The sequence below is a fragment of the Anastrepha ludens genome, chromosome 2 (assembly GCF_028408465.1).
Source record: "Anastrepha ludens isolate Willacy chromosome 2, idAnaLude1.1, whole genome shotgun sequence".
Classification (NCBI taxonomy): Eukaryota; Metazoa; Arthropoda; class Insecta; order Diptera; family Tephritidae; genus Anastrepha; species Anastrepha ludens.
In genome coordinates this window covers 51,981,349-52,003,380 of record NC_071498.1, presented here as the reverse complement: position 1 = coordinate 52,003,380, position 22,032 = coordinate 51,981,349, and the positions used below count along the sequence as shown (strand labels likewise).

The 22,032-nt window shown below is 34.3% G+C and overlaps 1 protein-coding gene across 1 annotated transcript in view; it reads right to left on the bottom strand.

Annotated features, from left to right (window-relative positions):
- Window positions 1-5,090: 5,090 nt before the first annotated feature.
- LOC128871031 (arrestin domain-containing protein 17) overlaps window positions 5,091-22,032 on the bottom strand; it is a 37,075-nt gene continuing 20,133 nt past the window's right edge. The window contains exons 3-5 of the mRNA XM_054113298.1: window positions 18,790-19,516; window positions 18,550-18,717; window positions 5,091-8,176 (exon numbers count right to left, since the gene is read on the bottom strand). Coding sequence (XP_053969273.1) covers window positions 8,052-8,176; window positions 18,550-18,717; window positions 18,790-19,516 — 1,020 coding nt within the window. The 3' untranslated portion in view covers window positions 5,091-8,051. The remainder of the gene's footprint in view (window positions 8,177-18,549; window positions 18,718-18,789; window positions 19,517-22,032) is intronic.

The window sequence follows — 22,032 nt, the reverse complement described above, 5'->3', positions numbered from 1 at the left end:
GTTTGTCCATTTTATCACCAATAAAAACCATTTTTCCTAATCCAGATGCAACTATGCACCCACAAAGCACTGCATTTCCGCCTCCATGTTTAATGGTAGGAATACGATATTTTAATTCAGTTCTGTATTTCCTTTGCGCCAAACTTTTGGCGAGTCATCTGATCAAAAAACCTTAACTTTCGACTTATCGTTGAATAGGACGTTTTCCTAAAAAGAATCTGCCTCATTTATATATCGTTTGGCGAACTCCAATCTCTTCTTTCTGTTAATATCTGAAAAGTAGGGCTTGCGGCGTGCCACTCTGCGATGATAACCAGCGTTTTGCAGATGTTTACGGACTGTTTATGGGCTTACTTTTTTATGTAAAGACTATAGAATATTTCGGCATAGTATCGTGAAGGTTATTTTGGGATTTTGCGCGACTGATGCTACTATGTTGCATTCCGCACGTGAAGTCCATATTTTTCGCCTTCCGGCTTGGTGGTGATTAGCTTCCAATTCACCAGTTTTAATGTAATTAGCAATAACACTTTGCACCGTATAATGCGATTTGCCAATTTTTTGTCGATTTTGTGCAAAGACTTGTTTTCCTTGTACAATTTAATAACAATTTTACACATTTCTAATGGTAAATCTGCACTTCGTCCCATTTTGCCACTTTCAATAGAGATATTACGCGCAACTGAAACTGAATCAGCGTGAAAAACTAAAAAAAACCTATATTATTTCGTTTTCAGTAATATTAGTAAGACTACAAACGATTTTTACTGTTACTTTTGCAACAACAGTATCATGAGCTGAAAGTGTACGAATAAATATTTTGCAGCGTTTTGCCACGTCTGCCTGCTTCCCATGGAACCCTTTAGTGTAAGTTGAAATAACGGGAGTTTTGTTTGCGACAATTCATTAGGAATGTAACATTCTTACAGTGACCCAAAAGAAATATTTTGTCACAGAAAATATTTTGCACAAAGCAAAGGTTTTTTACGTACTACGCAGGGTGTACGAATAAATTGTGTGGCCACTGTATGTATAGTCTCTGCCGTAGGCATTGTAAAAAATTACAAGTAAAAACACTCTTCTTCTTCCTATTTTTTTGGCAGGCACCTAAGTGTCATTTCAACAGCTGGGTGTGTTATGGCGCGAGTGCTTGTTCTTTTTGCTTGAGCGTATTGGGGGCGCTGTTACGCCAAATTCGAATTTTTATGGTAACATTAAAAGTAATATAATAGACAAAAAAAATATGCCAAACAATATCTTTGACTTCGAAAATTTACAATAAAAAAGATTTTAATATATTTCTTAGCTACAATAATGCTTTTTTATTTAAAAATACCTAAATTTATACGACATTTTTTACACCTCTTCATATGATTTCCTACGAAATTTAATATTTTTTTATGCAACCTAAATGTTGCAGAAAAGAGCGCTTTGGAATGAAGTGAGCTTAGCTGTGGACATTTTTTGACGACCTACTGAGAGTGTTTGTACTTGGATTTGTAAAATGGGCGCAGATTGAATTAAATACGACATTATCACCAGAAACGAAATCACTATTAGCTGTTAATGTCTAGTGAAAAAATTTTAAATAACTTTGTTAACCACTGCTTGACTGCTTCTAGCGCAATTCTTAACAAATTCAGAAAATTTTTTCGCTACACTTTTTTCGGTATTTATTTTTTATAAGGCTAATTTACTTCAATAGTTTTATAATAAAAAATCATTTTAGACAAGTATGCAAAAATAACGACATGCACAGCACTTGGTTTTGCGTTAAAGGAACGACCCGGATTTATATCCGGCCAAGGACTGTCACTCCAGCAGCATTCCCCGCATATCTATGGGGAATGCTTATGTTGCTACAACCACAACAACAAACTTCAACATACTCAACAACCACAAACTCTTCTTTTATGCTGTGGTCATATCTATTAACAGCAACTGAATAGATTAAAATATGCCTTCACTGTTACTTAAGGATGCATAGCCTTCGTAGATTGAAAATTTCGAAGCTGTTTTTCTAAACATTTTGTTTTATTAAGTTTTGCCAAGTAAATGACGCAGTAAAACACGTAGAACACAGACCTAAGTGGAAGAAAATATTTTGAGCCATTTTAACACTGCATTTTTTAAAATGGGTACTTCGCAGAAGAAACTTCAATTAATGCTGCAAGTTACATACAATTCATTTTGTATATCTCAATTCATTTAATATAATTTTCTATAAACCAAACAAGTAAGAGACATATTTTGTCAATACACAGAAAACTCGCTTTTCTCGTATTTAATGCAATTAATTAATAATCATGCGTAAGTTTGCTACATCTGTACGATTGCGAGCCAACGTCAGCTAGCAGTAAATGTATGGCGATCGATTTTTATACCATTTATTTTCACTGAACCAACGCGAGCCAGCCCACGTCAGCACAAGTGAAGGTTAGCTGTAATCAATTTGCGTGCCGTTCTCCCAAAAATGCAGTGTTTGTTGTAAGTGAGTCAAGGCGAGCCACAGTGATGTTGCTGTGAGCCAACTGAGCTACTGCGTGCGATCTTAAGTTAAGTTATCCGCCCACTCTTTCTAGTCATAGAAATATTCTAGAAATAATTTATTTATTAATTTTATGTAGAACTGCTCGCAGGATAGATTTATACCCCATTTCTACTATCGGAAGTTAACTTTAATATTCCCTATTCAGTATCATTTTTTAAAACAATAAAACTTGATGTCTTATTTTAAAACAATGTGAAACAAATTATGAGCTTAATGAACCACCTCATTTCTTATGCCAGGATGGCAGCTCTCACTCGCGCACATTTAATATATCGGACTCGTTTGACACTTTTGAACTATTATGAAAACGAAATTTTCCTCTATAAATAAATGATTGATATAAAATTATCGAAACACCTCTAAATATTTAATCATAAAATGCATTTTTTCTAGTTATGGAATATACATACTTAATTTCTAATATCGGCAATTATCAAATTCTTGCCTTTCTTCGCCTAGCGCTAAAATAAAAATTATAGGTATGTATATTACGTCAATGGTACGTCACGCGGGCTGCGCCCTTCATGGAGTGCAATCGTTAAGGATTTTTTGTTCTACCAAAAAAAGGGAATAAGTGGAAAACTTTCATATTTAATCTAACAACGGTTAATTTTTCAGCGAACCTTGTTTCTTCTGAAATACCAAAATTTGCAATAAGTCATAAAATATTGCCTTCAGCAGCATAAAACCAACGGATGTGGTTCAGAGAAAGTTTTCGACATTTTACATATTTGTATTGAGAATAGGCAATTTCTTCACTCATACAGAGATCCCCACATTAAAAATATTATTGAGTCTCTTTTCAAGCTTTCGCTTTTTCAAGCTTTTTATTTGAAATTTAGTCCAAATAAATCACTCCAATCGAGTTTTGTAAAAATCGAACGCGATTGCCTTTTAGTTGAGAAGACAAATAATTGCAGATACTTTATAAAATTATCCAACTACTCAGCCCGTGTTATTTCTACTTTGGTGTTTCTCTAAAGCCATTTGAGTTACAGAAATATGAGGGGGTTAGGCAACTGTACCAGTGGAAAAGTAAGCATATAATTTGATAATTTTTTCAACGGGACAATGAAATGAATTAAAACTTCAGCAGTCAGTCCAAGCAGAATCTATTAAAGTAGATCTCGGTAGACCAACTGATTTGTTTTTTCGTCTTTCGCCATGTACATTCCAGCCTAAGCATTCCAGCATGTCAGCATAAAATGAAATGACGAACAGCCGCGCCATTTGTACCAAAGTCGTATGCTTCTAGCTCCAAGTTCATGTCGGCTGTGGAACATAGTTCGGCCTTTCCCCTTTATTTTCTACTTTCTTTTGTCGTGACATTTCTAATGTACAAAATGCTGTTGCGGGTGATGCTTTTAATGAATGCATCTTGTTTAAATGCATCCATATTTTATAGTACATGTCATAGCAGTACAACGACGCCTTAAAAAAAAAACGAAAAAAAATTCAAAATTATAAATCGTTCGGAAATTGTTTGAAACTATGTAATATATCGTAAGCATCCATTCGTTCTTTCTTGCAGAATGCAATTATGGATATACAATTTTAAATCAATCGTTCAAGATTTATTTTGTGTTCGGCCGCCATGAAAGATGTAATTTTGAGACTACTGTATTTCGAGTTTTCGATAAGGTGCGCTTGAGACTCAGAGGGGTTGCGTCAAATTCGAAATAGAAGTATTTATATTTTTTCTCAGCTGAACTCGAAAGAATTGGGAAATCTATATATATAAAAAGAAGTTACACTTCCTTGGTAATCTTATAACTCAAGAACCGGCGAACCGATTGACACGAAAATTTTAGAGTTCTTTTCTATCTTCGAGGAGGTGGTTTGTGTGAAGATTGATTGAAATCGGTGCAGCCGTTCCTGAGTTATGACATTTTATGTGATCACAAAGTGAAGAAGATCGTGTTCGACGAAATTTAGTGGAAACACAACGACACAGACGGAGAAATCAGTCGGTTAATAGTGAAGCACCAAGAAACCGTCGTGGGCGTACGTCCGTTTATGATATACGTCAAATGGACCGCGCGTCTTTCAATTACGATGCCACCATTGATTACAGCATGCATGCTACACATCCTGGATACATGCCCAGCACTCAGCAAGATCAGGGGAGAAATATTTTCATCGAACACGCCATCAGAGCTTTTAAAAGCTCCTACTGCAGAAAATATTTCAATAATATACAAATATATCAGCAAAGCTAAATTAAGTAACAAAATGTAATGAACTTAAACTATCAAATTTAATTTTGGTTATACAAATTATAATTATTTATACTAATACTAATATAGTAGCATCTATTATATACACTAAGCAGCTGAAGGCATTGTTGCTAGTGCTGCCACAAATATGTAATATATTTATTTATAAGTATATTTCATTATATTAAATAAATAAATAATGTTCCATCAACACAATGAATTGGTGAAATTGTTCAAAGTGGCACTCGATCTGATGCCCACCGATGACCACAAAATAATAATAAAAGCCGATAAAACATCAATTGGGGAGCACGCCAGACGATTCAATATAAAAAAACATTTTATGTATGGTGGTGCGAAGCCCACTGGGGAATGCTAGTCCTTTATACAAAAGAAAATAAATATCTATTATTCTAATATATTCCGAAACAAGTGAAACAAAACTTCACAGTATACATTTCTTCTCACTCTTGTCAGTTGGAAGTGTAAAAAATATACACGGGCTTTAACGCTAAGTTTGATAGGTAATTTTAAAGATGTTAGGCATATGTACCTTGTAAACTACATAGTACGCCTGATTGGCATAACATTACCAAACACTTGGACAAAAGTGAGAAGTGATCCCAGGTTTAAAATAGGGAGATGCGCTTTCATGCTGTTATAGCTGATATAGATCCCGGAGGCACAAGTTTTTCCCAATCCACATAAATTTGTGCCTAAGCGTATGACATCGTAATAATAGCCAGAAACAAACAGGTTGTACAAGAAACATTTATGCATCTAGAATCATCTGCTAGGATGAAAGGACTTATCATTAACTGAGAAAAAACTAAATACATATATGGAAGGTGCAGCCCGCAACGCAACACATAACTTACAAATTGGCAGCAATAGCTTTGAAATGGTCAATGAATTTCAGTATCTTGAAGTTATGCTGATCACACAGAAATATACATCTAGTGCCATACAAGACCGGATACAAGCTGCAAATAAGTCTTCTTTGGCGCATACAAAGTTGATGAAGTTGAGATTACTTTCTAGAAACCAGAAGCTACAATTTCAATTTACACAACGGTATAAGACCTACACTCACATACGGGTTCTGAAATCCAGTAAAATGAAAGATTCTAAGAAAAATATATGGACCTGTCAACTTGAAGACGGTTCTTACCGCATTCGGTACAACAACCAGTTAGACACAATTATCAGGGGTGCAAATGTAATCATGTACGTCAAAGCGCAAGAGATTCGATGGTGCGAACACATTTTACGAATGAGCAACAATAGAACTCTAAAAAATATCTTCGAAACAAATCGTCAAGGCGGCAGAAGAAGAGGCCAGCCGAGAAAACAATGAAGAGATAACGTTGAAGGCGACCTTGGAGCTATGGACATATATTTTATTAAACGAAAAGCTGATGACCGGGTGACCCACAAGCGAATTGCAACGGAAGAAATGGTTCACTCCGAACTGTGATGCTATGATGATGAATCATAGGTAACTGAGTCTTAGGAAGTCCATTTTGAGCTCAAACATGTGCACCTGTGTCCTCAACAACAGCAGCGCGACAAATTGCAAACTTTTGACTATTTATTTATTTCTATTTAATTTATTTTTTTATTTTTTTTTATTAATTATCCATAAAAACATCGTTCATACTACAACAAAACCATACTCGTATAAGTAAAACTCAGTTACAAGCGCTGCCCAAATTAGAAATAGAATTCAATAAAATTTCCACCGATATTTCGGATTTTTTAATCAGAAGTTTTAGAATAATTCTAACATCGCAATTTCTGAGCCTATATAATTTTTGTATGTTGAAGAGTAAGTTTCAAGTGACTCAAAAATCGCGTTGATTTTCGACAATTTTTTTTAACGGTGTTCTGCATTTTCTTGCACTTAACGAATGCTTGACTTTTTTTCTTACATGAAGAGAATGCGCAACATTGTCAAGGAAAAAAAATCTTAAGTCAACGCGATTTTGTAGCCCCTTCTAATGGGGCTATAATGCCGCATATTCTAAATTTTTCTAAAAATTATGGTTGCAAACTTTAAAATTTCAATGAACATTTTTTTTTTATTTTTTTGGTTAGCACAAAGTTTTTAATTAGACATTTTATAAAAACGTTTGGTATGCAGTTTTATACCTTATTAAATTTTAGTTGCAAAAGTTGATTTTTTATAATTTTTTCCTTTGATGATTATATGAATTTTTCTCCATATAACGAATGCGCAAAATTTCTGTGGTATATGGAGCAATTGCTCAACATCGTCAAGGAAAAAAATTCCAAAACATCAGCTGGATTATTGAGCCATTGGAAACTTACAGTTTATTACACAAAAATCTAATAAGTTGTAAAACATGTACATATTTTTTTTAATTTGATTAAAAAGTTGGAAATTTTAATGAAAAATTGGCGAATTTTTTTAATTTTTGAGCAAAGTTTAAAATTCGGATTCATATAATTTTTGTTAGTTAATGAGCTATATTTTTATAAAAAAAATTAATAAACAATCAAAAGCAAAACAAGAAAGTAGTCTGTATTGGTCAAAATGTTGAAGTGCTAAATTTTTTCCCGGGCCGTGTATCTCAGTAGTTATTAAGGTTGATAATAAATAGGCACTTCTTTTCCTACCTGTTTCTAACTCTTGCAATTATAACATCCTACGCATAGTAACTTCTTCGCTCAGGTTATCAGCTGAACGTAAGCAACAGGCTTTATTGAACAGGTCGACCGCACCCTATCTTGTTGGCATGTGTTGGCATGATTCTCCATCCATTCAAAAGTTGCTAAGATTTTGCACAATACTGTATGTACCCTTGTTTGTTTGGCTTTAATATGGTGTTTCAAATCATTGTTGAACTTAAAGATTTCAGTTATCTAAATAGCTACTTATTTAATTATTTTATGAGTACTTAAGCTTTCATAGTATGCGCATTACATGCATAAGTGTGTATTTCAGTGAGTGGGTGCGTTTTATGATTTTGACATTTACATATACATATATTTCTATATCTATGTTTTATCTATATTTTTAAAGTGTTGATAGAACGAATAATCGTTTTTTTCTTTTTCCTTTTTAATTTTTCGCCTTCATTATCGTTACTTAAATGAGTTTAAGATTACAGCAATTTTCTTACTTTGTTACCGTTAATTATAATATGTGCGTATCAGATATCACACAGTGATATCCGACTTCATTTGTATGAAATTTAAATTAATTTTTTGTTATTTTTTATTTAGCCTTACTAAGCACTTCTTGAAGTCCTTACGATAATTTATTTCTTCTCTTTACGAAAGACATTGAAACTGGCGGCACTAAGCGGTTGATGTGATGCCTCTGATGAATCCGATGTCTGTAGTTCGATACGCAGCTGCGAGGGTGATTCATCGTACAGTGTTTCTGTGCAGACCAGAGTTGTTGTTGTTGATCGTTTAAAATGAGAACGCATAAGGGACAGAGACAAAGCGAGTATAAGCGAGGACATGATTACGAATTGGAAACGCAGTTGGTGGGGTTTGTAGATGGACGAAAGTTTTTGATGATAAAATACAGAGAAAGTGGAGGAAAACGAAAGACAGATTAGCATTATTTTGGCTTAGTGTTTGGTTTTTTTTTTTTCATTTCTTTTTTTGGTTTTTGGTTATGCATAAAACGTGAAATTAACATTTTGAAAATAGAAAAAATGCATTCCAGGTGTTTGCAAAAACAAAAGAATGGAGAACAAGTGGTTTCAAAAATGTGCTGTATTTGATTAATATAATTAAGTATTTTTTGACACTTATTGCATTCATTATATTTTAAATTTGTTTTTATAAAAATATATTTAGTATAATTTTTTTTATGTGAATTTTTCAATGTAAAAAAAATTATTAATTCTAAAAAATCGAAAAATTTATATTTAAAATAAATTTTAACATCTTCAACCAATTTTATATACCAGCTGGATCAAACTGCATAAGTTTGCCCCCGAATATCTTCGTAGTAGTAACTTAATTTTTAGATAAATAAAGATGTTGTTTAGCAAGCTGTTAACTATTTACTTAATAGACACAATTCTAAAATATTTTGCAATTTGCTTAAAGTTTTAAATATAGTTTTAAAAAATTGTACTCTAGCCTAGGAATAATATTTTTACAACTTCAAAGTCCAAAGTTTTAATACAAAAAAAAAAAAAAATTATTAAAAAATGTGTTATTTTTAACACATTTTGTGTATCAAAGTTTAATTTCCTTTTAACTTTTTTCATAAAAAAACAAAAATTAAATCTGACATGATTAACCAGGTTAAACTGTTTTGGGGGAACCTCATTATCTTTCATTTGCCACAGCTCGTACTAAGATTAGGTCTCTTCTATTCGCCGCTGATATGCTCGCTATCTCTCTGCCCTGCTCACTTGTCCAAAAAGTTGAAAGTGAAAACATCAACAAAGTTATCGAGCAGGACTCGCGACTAGCAAATGTGCTTAGGTCTCCTAAAACTGGTATTACTCACAATTTTACAATTAAATGGAATTTTAGGCGGCTCTATTCCAGCGTGGCCAAGAATTTTTTTTTATACCTGTTGCTTCATCTATTCGCCACTTCCTAATGCTTGGCGAAAAGAAGAGGCCTATTGTTGACCTGCTTCATAAGATATACAAGAATAGGGGAACCTACTTTTGTTTGTTGGCTGAATAAAGGTAAGCAAAGATGAATTGCAAATATCTCGTAAAATTTACTACAATCAAAAAAATAACTTAATTTTCGGATTTAGCGAGAGATTCTGCTTAGGAATTAAATAGTGGCACGCCAAAGAATTGTGCGCCATGGTTATTGGAAGCACAGCAATAGGAGAAGTTATTTATATGTATCTATCATTTCGAAAACTATGTATTACATATCGTCATCAATTCTAAAAAACTACTGGGTGAATGGGCTAGCTAGGTGGTATGTATACCCGTGAGATGGTCTCCCTGCAAAATGAGATATTTTGTGTTCTTTTGACTAATTGTGGTTTGCTCCAGGAAGGGTGGGCTTCGCGTAAACTCAGCGAGTGCAGGGAAAGAAGACCAATTTACAAGGTCGCGAGATGCTCCTGGCCACGGGGAGATTGAAGGCGGCCCAGAAAAGTTTTAAAGCTACAGTTCTCCAGTTTTGTGGCTGACCTTTTCGAACATTCTTCGAAGAACCTTATCCACGCAGTGAGACTTGTTATTTCTTCGAGCCCCTTGTTTTGCAGCAGCTGTTTGAAGGATCACTTCAGCAACTTCTCCATAGAAGTTCCATTCTTGAGGGGCTAAGACTTGGACAACTTGGTTCTCATTATTAGCTACGCCTGCGGATCTCCTTCAGGTATTAACCATTTGATATGAATCATTTCATTAGTATGAAACACTTAACCCAAAGCCAGTAAGTAGCCATTGTTGGGTCTACTTCATAACCCTACCCTTCTCCTATTTTACCTCTTTTTGCTCTCTTTACAGCCCTTGCAATGATTTTACAATGGATACTTTTGATTTACTGTCCCGACAACCTTATCACGTAACCGAAATCTGCTCATCACACTTCTTTGTAAACTTTATCGGGACTCGAATTTGCATTAACTTAATACCTATTCGTCAAATTCGACCTCATGTAGCGGCAAAATATACTGATATCCGAGTCTACTGGTCACTCAGTGAGTTTGACTGAAGCAGCTCTTAAGATGGCATTATTGCAAAGCTTTGTTTATAGAGAGTTTTTTGCTTTCTATTGCATTAACCTAACATAACTTTTAATTTTTGTTTCCCAATGTCGACTATTTTGGCACTCTCTTTTGAGTATTCTCGCGGACATTGCATCTACGATTACGTAATTTTTTTTCTTGCTTTTCTTTTTCCTATGAACTCCTTGTTTAAATGAACCTGACCTAACTTTTCATTGCTTATTACCACAGCTGACTATTTGGTGCTCTTTTCTGAGTCCTCTCGCACAACTCATCTACGATTACGTACTTTTTTTCTGCCTTTTCTCCTTTCTATGAACGTCTTCGTGAACATAAACCTAACCTAACTTTTCATAACCCTTTACCAAAGTTTACTATTTTGACACTCTCTTTTAAGTTCTCTCATACACCTCCTCTACAATTACGTAAAGTTTACATGCACCTAACCTAACTTTTAAGTTTTTGTTGCAGTTGACTATTTAGACACTCATCTAAGTTACGTCAGTTTTTTTCTTTCTATTCTCTCTTCTATTATTTTCTATTTTGTATCACAACTAACTATTTTGGCACTCTCTTCTGAGATTTCTCACATATCTCTGTTCTCTTTTCTAGTAAAGAGTTTTCCAATAAGAGGTGATATTTTGATATTCAAAGAAAAATGCTATTTTTTAATTTGAATGATCGAATGTTTTTTTAATTATAAAGAGGAAGGTATGCCGTTAATAGTGAAAAATAATATCAGGCAAATAACCACCACGACCACGCTTACAGGACAATATCCTTTTCTTGAAATTTTCCATAACTGAATTGCACAGTGGCTGCCCCATGTCCTCGATAGCCTCACGAATTCCATCTTTCAGGTTTTGAATCCACCCTGCGCTGTTGACGTAGACCTTCTCTTTCACGTAGCCCCAAAGAAAAAAGTCACAAGGTGTTAAATCACAAGATCTCGGTGGCCAATTGTGATCACCTCTTCGAGAGATAACACGGTCCGGAAACTTTTCCGCAAAAAGGTCAATGGTTTCGTTGCTTGTGTGGCACGTAGCGCCTTCTTGTTGAAAATAAACGTTGTCCAGATCAATACCAGCCAATTTCGGCCATAAAAAATCGTTAATCATCTCTCGATAGCGCAATCCATTCACCTGTAACACCTGTTTTTGGAAAACTCTTTATTTTCTTTGTTAACATAACCTAACTTTTAAGACTCCTTATATCTCTTACATACCTCACGTTTTTCTTTCTATTATCTTTGCTAGTATTTTCTTCATTTAAATTAACATAACCTTTATCAAATCTCAGTATTTTGGCACTCTTTTGTTTTCTCATACAGTCATCTATAAAGTGGCTCTAATTTTTCCATTACAATCTGCCTAATTTGGTATTCTTGAACTTCCAGGTAGAATAATCATTCAGTATATACCATCCATAATATTTTCAAACTCAAAAGCACCACAAAAGTATGAATTTTGAGAGAATACAAAGCACTTTTTTCCTGACAACTTAATCTTATTATTGATGAAGTGCGTCGCTATCTGAATTGTGAAATACCTAATTTGAAAGATGTTCCTTTAGTGGAATAGGAAAAGTAAAACTTTCTATACAACTTCTCTTTACGAAATTTCACGTAGTATTTAGTTGTCGTGGCATTCTCTGCTCTTTACGAAAGACGTTTTCCGAGAACAGGAAGCTAAGGCTTAGCTAAGGCTAAGCTAGCATCAAATTATTGAGGAGATTCAGACTGCTCATAATCCTCCATAAAGATAAACTGAGAATGCTCACGGACATCACAGATCACAGATCACTGCAAATGGCGTAGTCATCTGCACGGGATTGTGATATGGTCCATTAACTACTGTCATTTCTGCGACTAGTCCTCGGAGACTCCTTCTTCTCGAAAGTGATGCCATAGCGCAAAGAAGGTTGAGACATCTCGGTCGGATGCGGTCAAAAGAAAGGTACATTCACTCAGCCCGACCCTGCTCTATCTCGGGTTTATTAGGAGAACTAGGTTTGAATAAGGTATTGCATTGAGAAGAGGGCACAAGAAATCAAGAAGTCGAAGTGCAAACCTTATTTTCATTCATTAATTTATTCAAAAATATCGATTGAAGATAATATCAAATGATCACTATCTGACGAGTTGGAGTCGCTGCATCCAAATATGAGACCGCTTTAATTCTACTACGACAAGGTTCGACCATAACCTCATAAAATACTACAAATTCAATAAAGCTGTTAAATCCTATAATCCAAATAGATTTTAAAACTAAAATCTTTTAACCCACCGACTCCTCATTTATGTAGTCGAGCTTTATAACCTTATGAATTTAATTTTAATTTTAAAGCTCATTAAAGCAAGGGAAGCACCATTGTTTTTTTAATTAACTTAAGGCGATTATTTTTTGAATATAATATTTTAAACCAATTTTGAAGAAATACTTTTTAGGATTCATTGCTTATTGAAAATGTTTGGTATGAACTTAAATTAATTAATCATTATATTTAATACGTTTATTTGTTGTTGTGAGTCTGTTGTGTATTGTATTTGAATTTTAGGTTTTTTTTATCCTATGTAATTATACGATTATTTTTTTAATGCTACATTTTTGATTGTACGAGTGTTTATTTTCAATATGATTGTTTTATTGCTTAAGGAGTTTAATTTCCGTTTTTGTTTTTTTGTTGCAAGCACGCATTCAAGCAGTCAGGCAAACAGGCAGCAGGCTTGTGTGGCAGGCACAGTACATCCTTTTCGTGCAATATTGATGTGATTTTATTTTATAGATTTAATATATGTATATTATATAAATAGGCGTAGTGAAATGAAATCCATTATTTTTGCAACAGAGCGGGTGGCTTCAGTAACCTACACTTGGAATTTTATAAGTGCGATCGCGTCAGATGGGATTAGAAAGATAAGATTTTGTGCTCAATCAATTTCTGAGACAGTTTTGTGATTGCTCGACTCAGTATTGCTTCAGCAGACGGCAAAAATGAACAACATCAAAAAGAAAATATGCCAAATTCCACAGTTATTTTTTTGTTTTCTGTGTTTCAATTAGTTTAAAAATATGAATGGCGTCTATGTTCCTAATAATGAGCAGCCGATTATGTCTAGTTTTGTTTTCGGTTACTCTGTTTCGGTAATTTTCATGTCACGTTGCACCAGGCCACGGAAGGCCAATTATAGAAATTGCCGCTAAAATAAAGAAAATCAGTGCGACCATCTCGCATGCACTCTGCCATTTGACCCGGAGCTACACATGGCACAAAAAGCCGCTGTAAACCTCCTGAATAAATTCGGATACAAAGAGAAACTCGATGTATGGATACTACGAGAGTTGACGTACAAAAAAAATAAAAATAAAACACTTGAACAGAATTTTCATCTACGAATCGGTGGTGAATCTCAACAACGACTAAAAAATTTATTAAAATAAATGGTGACTGGTTATGAAAAGTTGATCACTTACGAAAACAGCAAACGAAAATTATCGGGTCGAATCACCTTAGCAGGGACGGTCAAGAGAGTTTTGCTTGATGAAACTGGCAAGGAATCATCTATCTACTACTTAAGTATCTGCTGCTTATCTAAGATTAAACTCAGACATATGCTGCGAACAATTGGATCCCTATGAGGCAAGCATTAGCTCATAAGTGGTCAACTTAGGTGAATAAGAAAGAAATTGTGTTCATGTACTTTAAGATATTGGATTGTCTGAGGGAAGCAATCGCTCAGTAGGAAAGTCAGCGTTGGTCAATAGGAGAGAAACTGTGCTTCATCAGGACTATGGCATGGCCGCACACAGCGATAGTGACGCGCCAGAATCACAGGGAGTTTTATTGGAAGGTTCATAAAATCCACCTTATAGGTCGAATGAGGCGCCAAATGATTCCCACTTCTTGTTGATTTGACTGGTGAAAACTTCGTCTCAAGAGGAGCTTATGAAAATCGATTTCTATGAGAGGGAAATAATGGAGCGATCTTATAAATAGGAAGAATTCATCGAGAAAAACGGTCCATACTGACCTACATTTTTAGTCTGTTAGATAAAGCCAATATCACGCCACACAAATTGATGGATTTCTTTTTACTACACCTAGGAAAATACGCATTCAAACAAATAACAAATAACAAGAAATAACCATATACCACAAATTTGTTAGCTTACAATTAAAAATATCCAAATTTCGTCTAAAATTTTCATTGGCGTGGAAATTTTTTTTTTTGAAATACAATCAAAAAGTAACACCTTGCGACATCAAACGTTCTCTAGGAAATTTTTTTTTGCAAATTTATATGCCGCTTAGTCAGTTTTACATTTTCTTACGAACAAAATTTTTTAAAGGTCCTTAAATTTTGAAAGGATTGAATTTTCAAAATTTTTTTTAAATATTTTTGCTCACTCTAACATGGATATCAAACGAAGGGAGATATATATAGATAAAATAATGTTGCTTATTTTTTGTCAGTACAATTATGGTACTATAATTTCTTGTGAAAAATGTATCCTTAAATATCCTTGAAATTTCCATATGAAGTATATTATAAAAAATGTATTATTTCATTTAAAATGTATGTTAAAAATATATTTGTTCAGTAATGCATGCATTATCTTCATTCTTCTTACGTTTTATAACAAATTGTTTAACTTTCCTCCTTTGGATAAAAATAAAAAATAAATACCTGTATTTGTTCTGGGGAAAGTGAAACAAGCATTCTTTAAGTAGCTGAATATATGCCCTTTAATTTTATATCCATATTAATGTCTTACAGTGAATATAAGTATTTAAAATTACACTGTGCGACAATTTTGGGGTCATCAAAATCAAACCACACCGGACCTTTTTTTTCTGAAAATATACCTATTCAATAGCAAAACCCTCGCTGTGTTTTCAAAAGTTAGCTCGATTTTTTTTTTTATAGCGTTTTGAAGTTTTCTATTTTCATGAGATTTTGGAATTTTACCTGTACGCTAAATTTGACTTATAAATCGACCTTTGTTTGATTTAATCGATTTATTTTGTCATAGCTTGATGCAGAAATTTCGTACATGTACAAATAAACTTATTTTGAGAAGAACCTATATCTCAATACGCAATTTTGAATACCAAAATTTCGAAAAATTGTATGTTTTTACCATTTTTTACTGTAATTATGAAAATAATTAAAATTTCTCACTATTTCTTCTAGCAAAAATGTTGCAAAATGTACTAAAAAAATAAATTTTTAACAAGATTTTTCTTCATAAAAATAATTTTTTTATACTCTGCTTTGAATTTTTTTTAAATATCTAAAAACTGTAGGTAAAAATATTAAATAGATTAAGTAAAAAGAATATAGACTTGAATTCTTATAATTTTTTGTTTTTTTTTAATAAAATAAAGAATTTTTACGTACTAAAACCTTAGAGACGAGCTCTTTTCGACAATGATTGAATTTCAACATCATCATTATCAGAGTAATCAGATTCATCATCGGCTTTGAGTTGGTTTTGAGGGAGTAAAACAGCTTTTAAACTAAATTTCGATCTGCCAATAAATAACCTCCAGTCGTCTGGACTGTATTTAATTCCCATTTCACTCATCAACTTTACAATATTGTGACAATGAGCAAACGTCTTTTCCTCATTAACCGCAAAACAATGATTGAATTGTTCTTTCCTATTTCGATACGCCGTAACTTTCGTACCTCTTTCTAACAAGTTATTTGATTTTAACATTGATGCTAATATTTCTGATTTCCGCTGTGTTAGTTCCAATTTAGCAACAATTTCATCTAATTTACTTTGCGTTATTAGAATCGGCTGGTCTGACGTTGATGGTTCGGGAACATACTCGGAATGTATATCAAATAATGATGGCTGTGTCATAACAGAAAAAGATTCACTTAAAGCATCAAAATTGGGACATTTTGGTACTGGAATATTTTCATTATGGTCAAGCGGTAATTGTACACACTGGACTGAAACGTATTTTTTGTTTTTCGCTTTCTTTTTGTTCAATCCGATCACAGTATTTGCACAACTATAACAATTTTTTGGATCATGTTCTTCTGGATTGTGCCATAGCATTGGCATTCCAAAAGGCATTCTGCTATGTTTTTTGTGCAACCAATTAACTAAACCAACATAACAAGCTCTACACACTATGTTTGGCGCCCAAGGTACATTCAAAATAACTTCACGATCAAAATAATGTCTGTATGCCACAGTAAAATCATCACTGATTGATCCATGCTTTTCACTCGCTGGTGTGAAACGTCCACAACAATAGCAGAAAACGTTAATATTTGCAGGACAATTGTACATTTTTTATTTTCTTAATTCATAACAAATTCACGTAAATGAAATTAATAAATTCAAATATGTTAACAAAAACCGTATTGTTCACAAAATATTTAGCGCGTCAAATGTGTTTTAGGAGTTGTTATGCACGAACCTGATCTCGCAAGACTGCTGCGATCTTAGAACAGGTAAAATCGTTGGGAACAAATTTTGGAATTTCTAAAACAAACATTCCCTGATAAGACAGACTACAACCTTCTTTATACTTTTTATTTTGGAATGTGTGCTAGCCACTTTTCTATGTACTTAACAGGCTAAAAGTCTTGTGAGACCAATCTTGCTTTTCACTACTCACGATCACATTTTGTTACATCCAATATTCATTGAAAAGCCGTATCTGGAAAAAATACTAGCAAAAATAGAAAAATCTGAAAATGTGTATAACGGGTGGTTACGTATAAAATTATTTTCATAATTACAGTAAAAAATGGTAAAAACATACAATTTTTCGAAATTTTTGTATTCAAAATTGCGTATTGAGATATAAGTTCTTCTCAAAATAAGTTTATTTGTATATGTACGAAATTTCTGCATCAAGCTATGACAAAATAAATCGATTAAATCAAACAAAGGTCGATTTATAAGTCAAATTTAGCGTACAGGTAAAACTCCAAAATCTCATGAAAATAGAAAACTTCAAAACGCAATAAAGAAAAAATCGAGCTAACTTTTAAAAACCCAGCGAGGGTTTTGCTATTGAATAGGTATATTTTCAGAAAAAAGAGGTCCGGTGCGGTTTGATTTTTGATGTCGCACTGTGTTATTTATTGAAAATGTAATCTTTTAAGATTTTAAAGTCCTTTAAAAAATTGAGCTGATAAGGAAATTAAAAACTGAGTTTACAGCATTACTGCATAAAATTTATACAAGATGGCACAAAATTAATCATCCAATTTGGTTTTTGAATAACTTTTTAAATATATGAAAAAATGATTATGAATGATGAAAATAAAGATTTGCTCCCTCTATTTCTCTTTATTTTCATCTCTACTCGATTCATTGCTTGTCCTTTTGTATACTGCGGCTCTCTTATAAATCTTTAATAAATTTTATTAAAAATTTTCCAGTAAAAATAAAAAATAAATAATTGGCACGCACATTTCTATTAGGTGTTTGCTCGAGCTCCTCCTCCTATTTGTTGTGTGCATCTTGATGTTGTTTCGCAAATGGAGGGACCTACAGTTTTAAGCCGACTCCGTACGGCAAATGGTTTTTATGGGGAACTTTTTCAAAGCAAAAATTTTGTTTTTTTTGAGTTCTGCCATTGCCTGCTCAGAGGCGACCGCCGATAGGGTGATTAATTTTGTGCCACCTGGATACTAGAAAAGAGACGATTTTTGTCGCATGGTGTAATATCCATTACTAAAATATATCAAAAATGGTTTAGCTTACAATTTAACATATTCCAATTTCGTTTAAAATTTTCATTGGCGTGCAATTTTTTTTCTTAAATACAATATAAAATGTTTCATAAAGAATATAAAAAAATTAAAAAAAAATCCTTGACATAATTTTTTTTTTTAATTTATAAATTTTTAGCTGCAGCTAACTCTAAAGCAAATTAAGAAAATTTGAATTAAACGCATTGGCATTCAAACATTCCACAATTAACTACGAGCCACTAAACACATTGACGAACATAATTTTAAAAATAATTTTGCTAAAAATTATGGCCCGAACTGAAAATAGGTTTTTGTACTCCAATCGCTCAATTTTAAATATCGGAGGTGGAATCATCACTACCGGGCGGTATGATTGGCGTTTCGTATTCATAGTAGACGGGGTAGCGTGGCTTGAACGACTCTGTCGTGCCATTGGAGACAATACTACTTAGGCTGACATTTTGCAAGTATTCGCTGTCATCACAGAATTTATCACTTAACGCCATGGCATCCTCGTAGGAAGGTGGCACTGAACAAAAAGTAATAATAATTATTAGTATTTTTAAAAAGAAAATAGCTCCACCTATTTCAATGCACTCACTCATAAGCTTATAGTCGGGCGGATTATCACCATCGGTTATTAGCAGTGTTGGTACTGTTTGTTCACCATTCGCTCCACCTGCCATATCCGCATTCATTTGCTGATCACCGCTTTCACCTGCTCCACCTTCACCACCAGCAAAATGTTGCTCATTTTCGCTCACATTTTGTCGTAACGCTGCTATGTCCTGCAGTCTTCGCCCGCTATAATAGCCACGACTCACCGCATATTGTGTTTCTAATAAGCTTGGCAATCCTGCAGCTGCTGCCATGCTATCTATAATCGGTATACTACCAATGGTTAAGGGTATTTTCAATTTCATTTTCCAATGAAAGTCAGTTGGTTTAATAATGACTTTTATCAGATACGTGATGTTGATAGGACAAGCGATTTTCAGTGATGACGGCGGTATGGAAGGTAAACTAAGAAAACCACGATACACTTTACGGCTCCAACGCAGAACATTACCGAATTGTTTGCGTGCGATGAGATGTTTGTCATAACGGTATTCATGTTGTGGATCATGCGATTCGTAGCTAACCTCCTGTTTCAGCTTCACTTCACAGTCGGTAATGTCAATGGACGATTCATTATTGATATAAAGGACGAAATGGATTTTTTGGCCGGGTGCATAACCGCAATAGGGTGTGGAGAATTTCACAGTTAACGGGCCTGTGGGGCAGCAAAAGCTCCAGAAGCGCTTACGATCGAGGATTTCGAGGGGAACCTGTAAGATAAATATATATATTAAGCAGAAAATCGGTGATGATTTTTTTTTTTCGGTTGCCTTGCCCTCTAATTGACATCAATATGCAAGATTTAGAAATTAGTAACAATATGAACCTGAAAAAAGCCACCACGAAAGGCTGTAGCTGCATCTGAAATGCTGTTTCAAATATACTATTGTACGTAAAAAAGAAATATCCATTTATAGATGCTATAGAAATCACCAGAGGTCATTACATATTGACCTCAACTGAGATTTTAATCTCATCACATTCAAAAATCGAATCATGGGTAGTATAACATGTCCTGAATATATCCTTCATCGAACATCCAAACTGTCGAAAGAGCACCAGCCCAAGGCTCGTTGCTATTCGTACTGGAGATTGACAATTGTTATCTAATCCAGAAGGCTTCCTAAGATTACTGCAGAAACTGTAGGAATATAAATGAATATTTTACACCCTTTCTCAGGATATACAGTAGAACACCCAAGAGTTGTAAGGGTGCAAAATATTTATTTCCCCCCGCAAATTTTTGGATAATTGGAGAAGGTAAAATGAGACGTGCCATAAAAAAATTAAGCTCTATAGTGGAAAACACAGACAGATTTTTTTTAAAGCCTAGAAATTTACCAAAATTGGTGTCTGAATTTATTGGCTAATATCTCTAGAAAATAATGGTTTGATGAAAAATAACAATGTACTCAGTTATATGCAGCATGATATCAGAAATATTTCTTGCATACAGACTTTAGACCTACGAGTTCCCGCCCTTGGTTCTTAACAGGTCAAGGCAAAGTTTTTAAAAACTATTTTTAACAGCGAAAACAAATTTTTGAAAGAGGTGCAGGTAAAGATACAGGTATTTGAAGGTGAGGTACATATATAAGCTTTTTCCTGCTAAATATGTATAATATTACTATAAACTTTCCGATACATATTTTTGCAACCTTGGGAGAACCTCGAGTTGAAAAAAGAGTACTTATTTTTTCTTAGCAGGTTTCGAAAATAATTTAAAGTAATTAAATAAGTAACTACCTAGACTCGTAAGAGCTGGCAACTAGACAAATAAGATCGGACCTATTTGAATTGAGGCACTTTTGAGGTGGCCGCAAATGAGTATGATTTAGTGTTCTCAACTTCTATAAAAGGCGGTCTATTAAAGAGATATGAGCGTAGCCATATTGCAATCAAGCTTTAGTAATAAAATATTTTGCATCACCCTGATTAGATCCATTATTACATACGCCTCTGTAGTCTGGTGGAAAGCTACTATGGTTAATTCTGGAGTAAAACCCCTAAACAGACTACAGAGAAGTGTGTGCTTTGGTATCACAGGTGCTATGAGTACCACAGCTGTCGATGCCCTTAATGTCATCCTGCAACCTTTAGATCTTCAAATTCGTAAGGGAGCGAATAAGGCGGTGTAAAGGCTCAAGCTAAACGGATTCTGGGGAGACGAAGAAAATACTGGCCACTGTTAGATATGCCACCAGTTGTCGGAGCGGTGCACACTATTCTCGATGGCAGCGAACAATCCGGTGTCTTACGTTGGCTTCGGTAGGAAGTATGGTATTTTGATCCCAGCTAGAGATCAATGTTTAAATCCAGATAATTTATTAACAGGATTTTAGTATATTTTCTACACCGACGTATACAAAACCAGTGATGGTAATAAATCTGGATCGTACTTAGACGAAGACACTAAGTACTCCTACGCTACAGGACAGAAGCCTACGGTCTAAGTCTAAGCCATCTTGAATGTAGCATACTGAGTAATTGATAAAAAGGGGCGGGGCAACAGTATTAAATTTTGTAGTGACAGTCAAGCTGCACTAAGAGCCCTTGCCACGCTGCTCTTCGAAATCAGTCGGTGAATGTGAGGCAAAACTGAACAGTGTTGCAAAACACAACAAAGTGTGTCTTATTTGTGCACCTGGACATTGGGATATTACAAGGAACAAGTTGGCTGATAAACTGGCTAATGGAGGCTCTGCAAGCATACCACTAGGCGCTGAACCCCTTCTAGGTGACAATTCTACATCGATTCAACTATGGATTGACGACTTCATGAGGTCTACCCATAGAAGACTTTCGTCTGCATTGGGCTTCTGCAAAGTAGCCAAGTGCTTTGTGAAAGTACCAAACAAGAAACTAGCGACCTAAAACTTAGTAAGAAGGGCCTGAAAGTACTAGTGGCTGTAATCACAGGGCACAACGCCTGCGATCAGCATATAGCTACCATGGGAGTATTTTCACTACACTGCAGAGTATTTTCTCTGTAGCTGTCCGGCATTCCGAAAAACAGACTTAGGCTATTGGGGTGCGATGTTCTCAGTTTAAGTTTTGTGAAGTTTATACTCTTCCTCTTCCGCACCTCTTAAGATGTATCAATAAATAAAGATTCGCGGAAGAGTGTCCTCAAACTAATTTTTCAGTCTTACCATCCATATTATATCTATTCTGTCTCTCTATATTCCTTCCACTGTAATTTATCCGGGTGTTGTACCGACTAAGT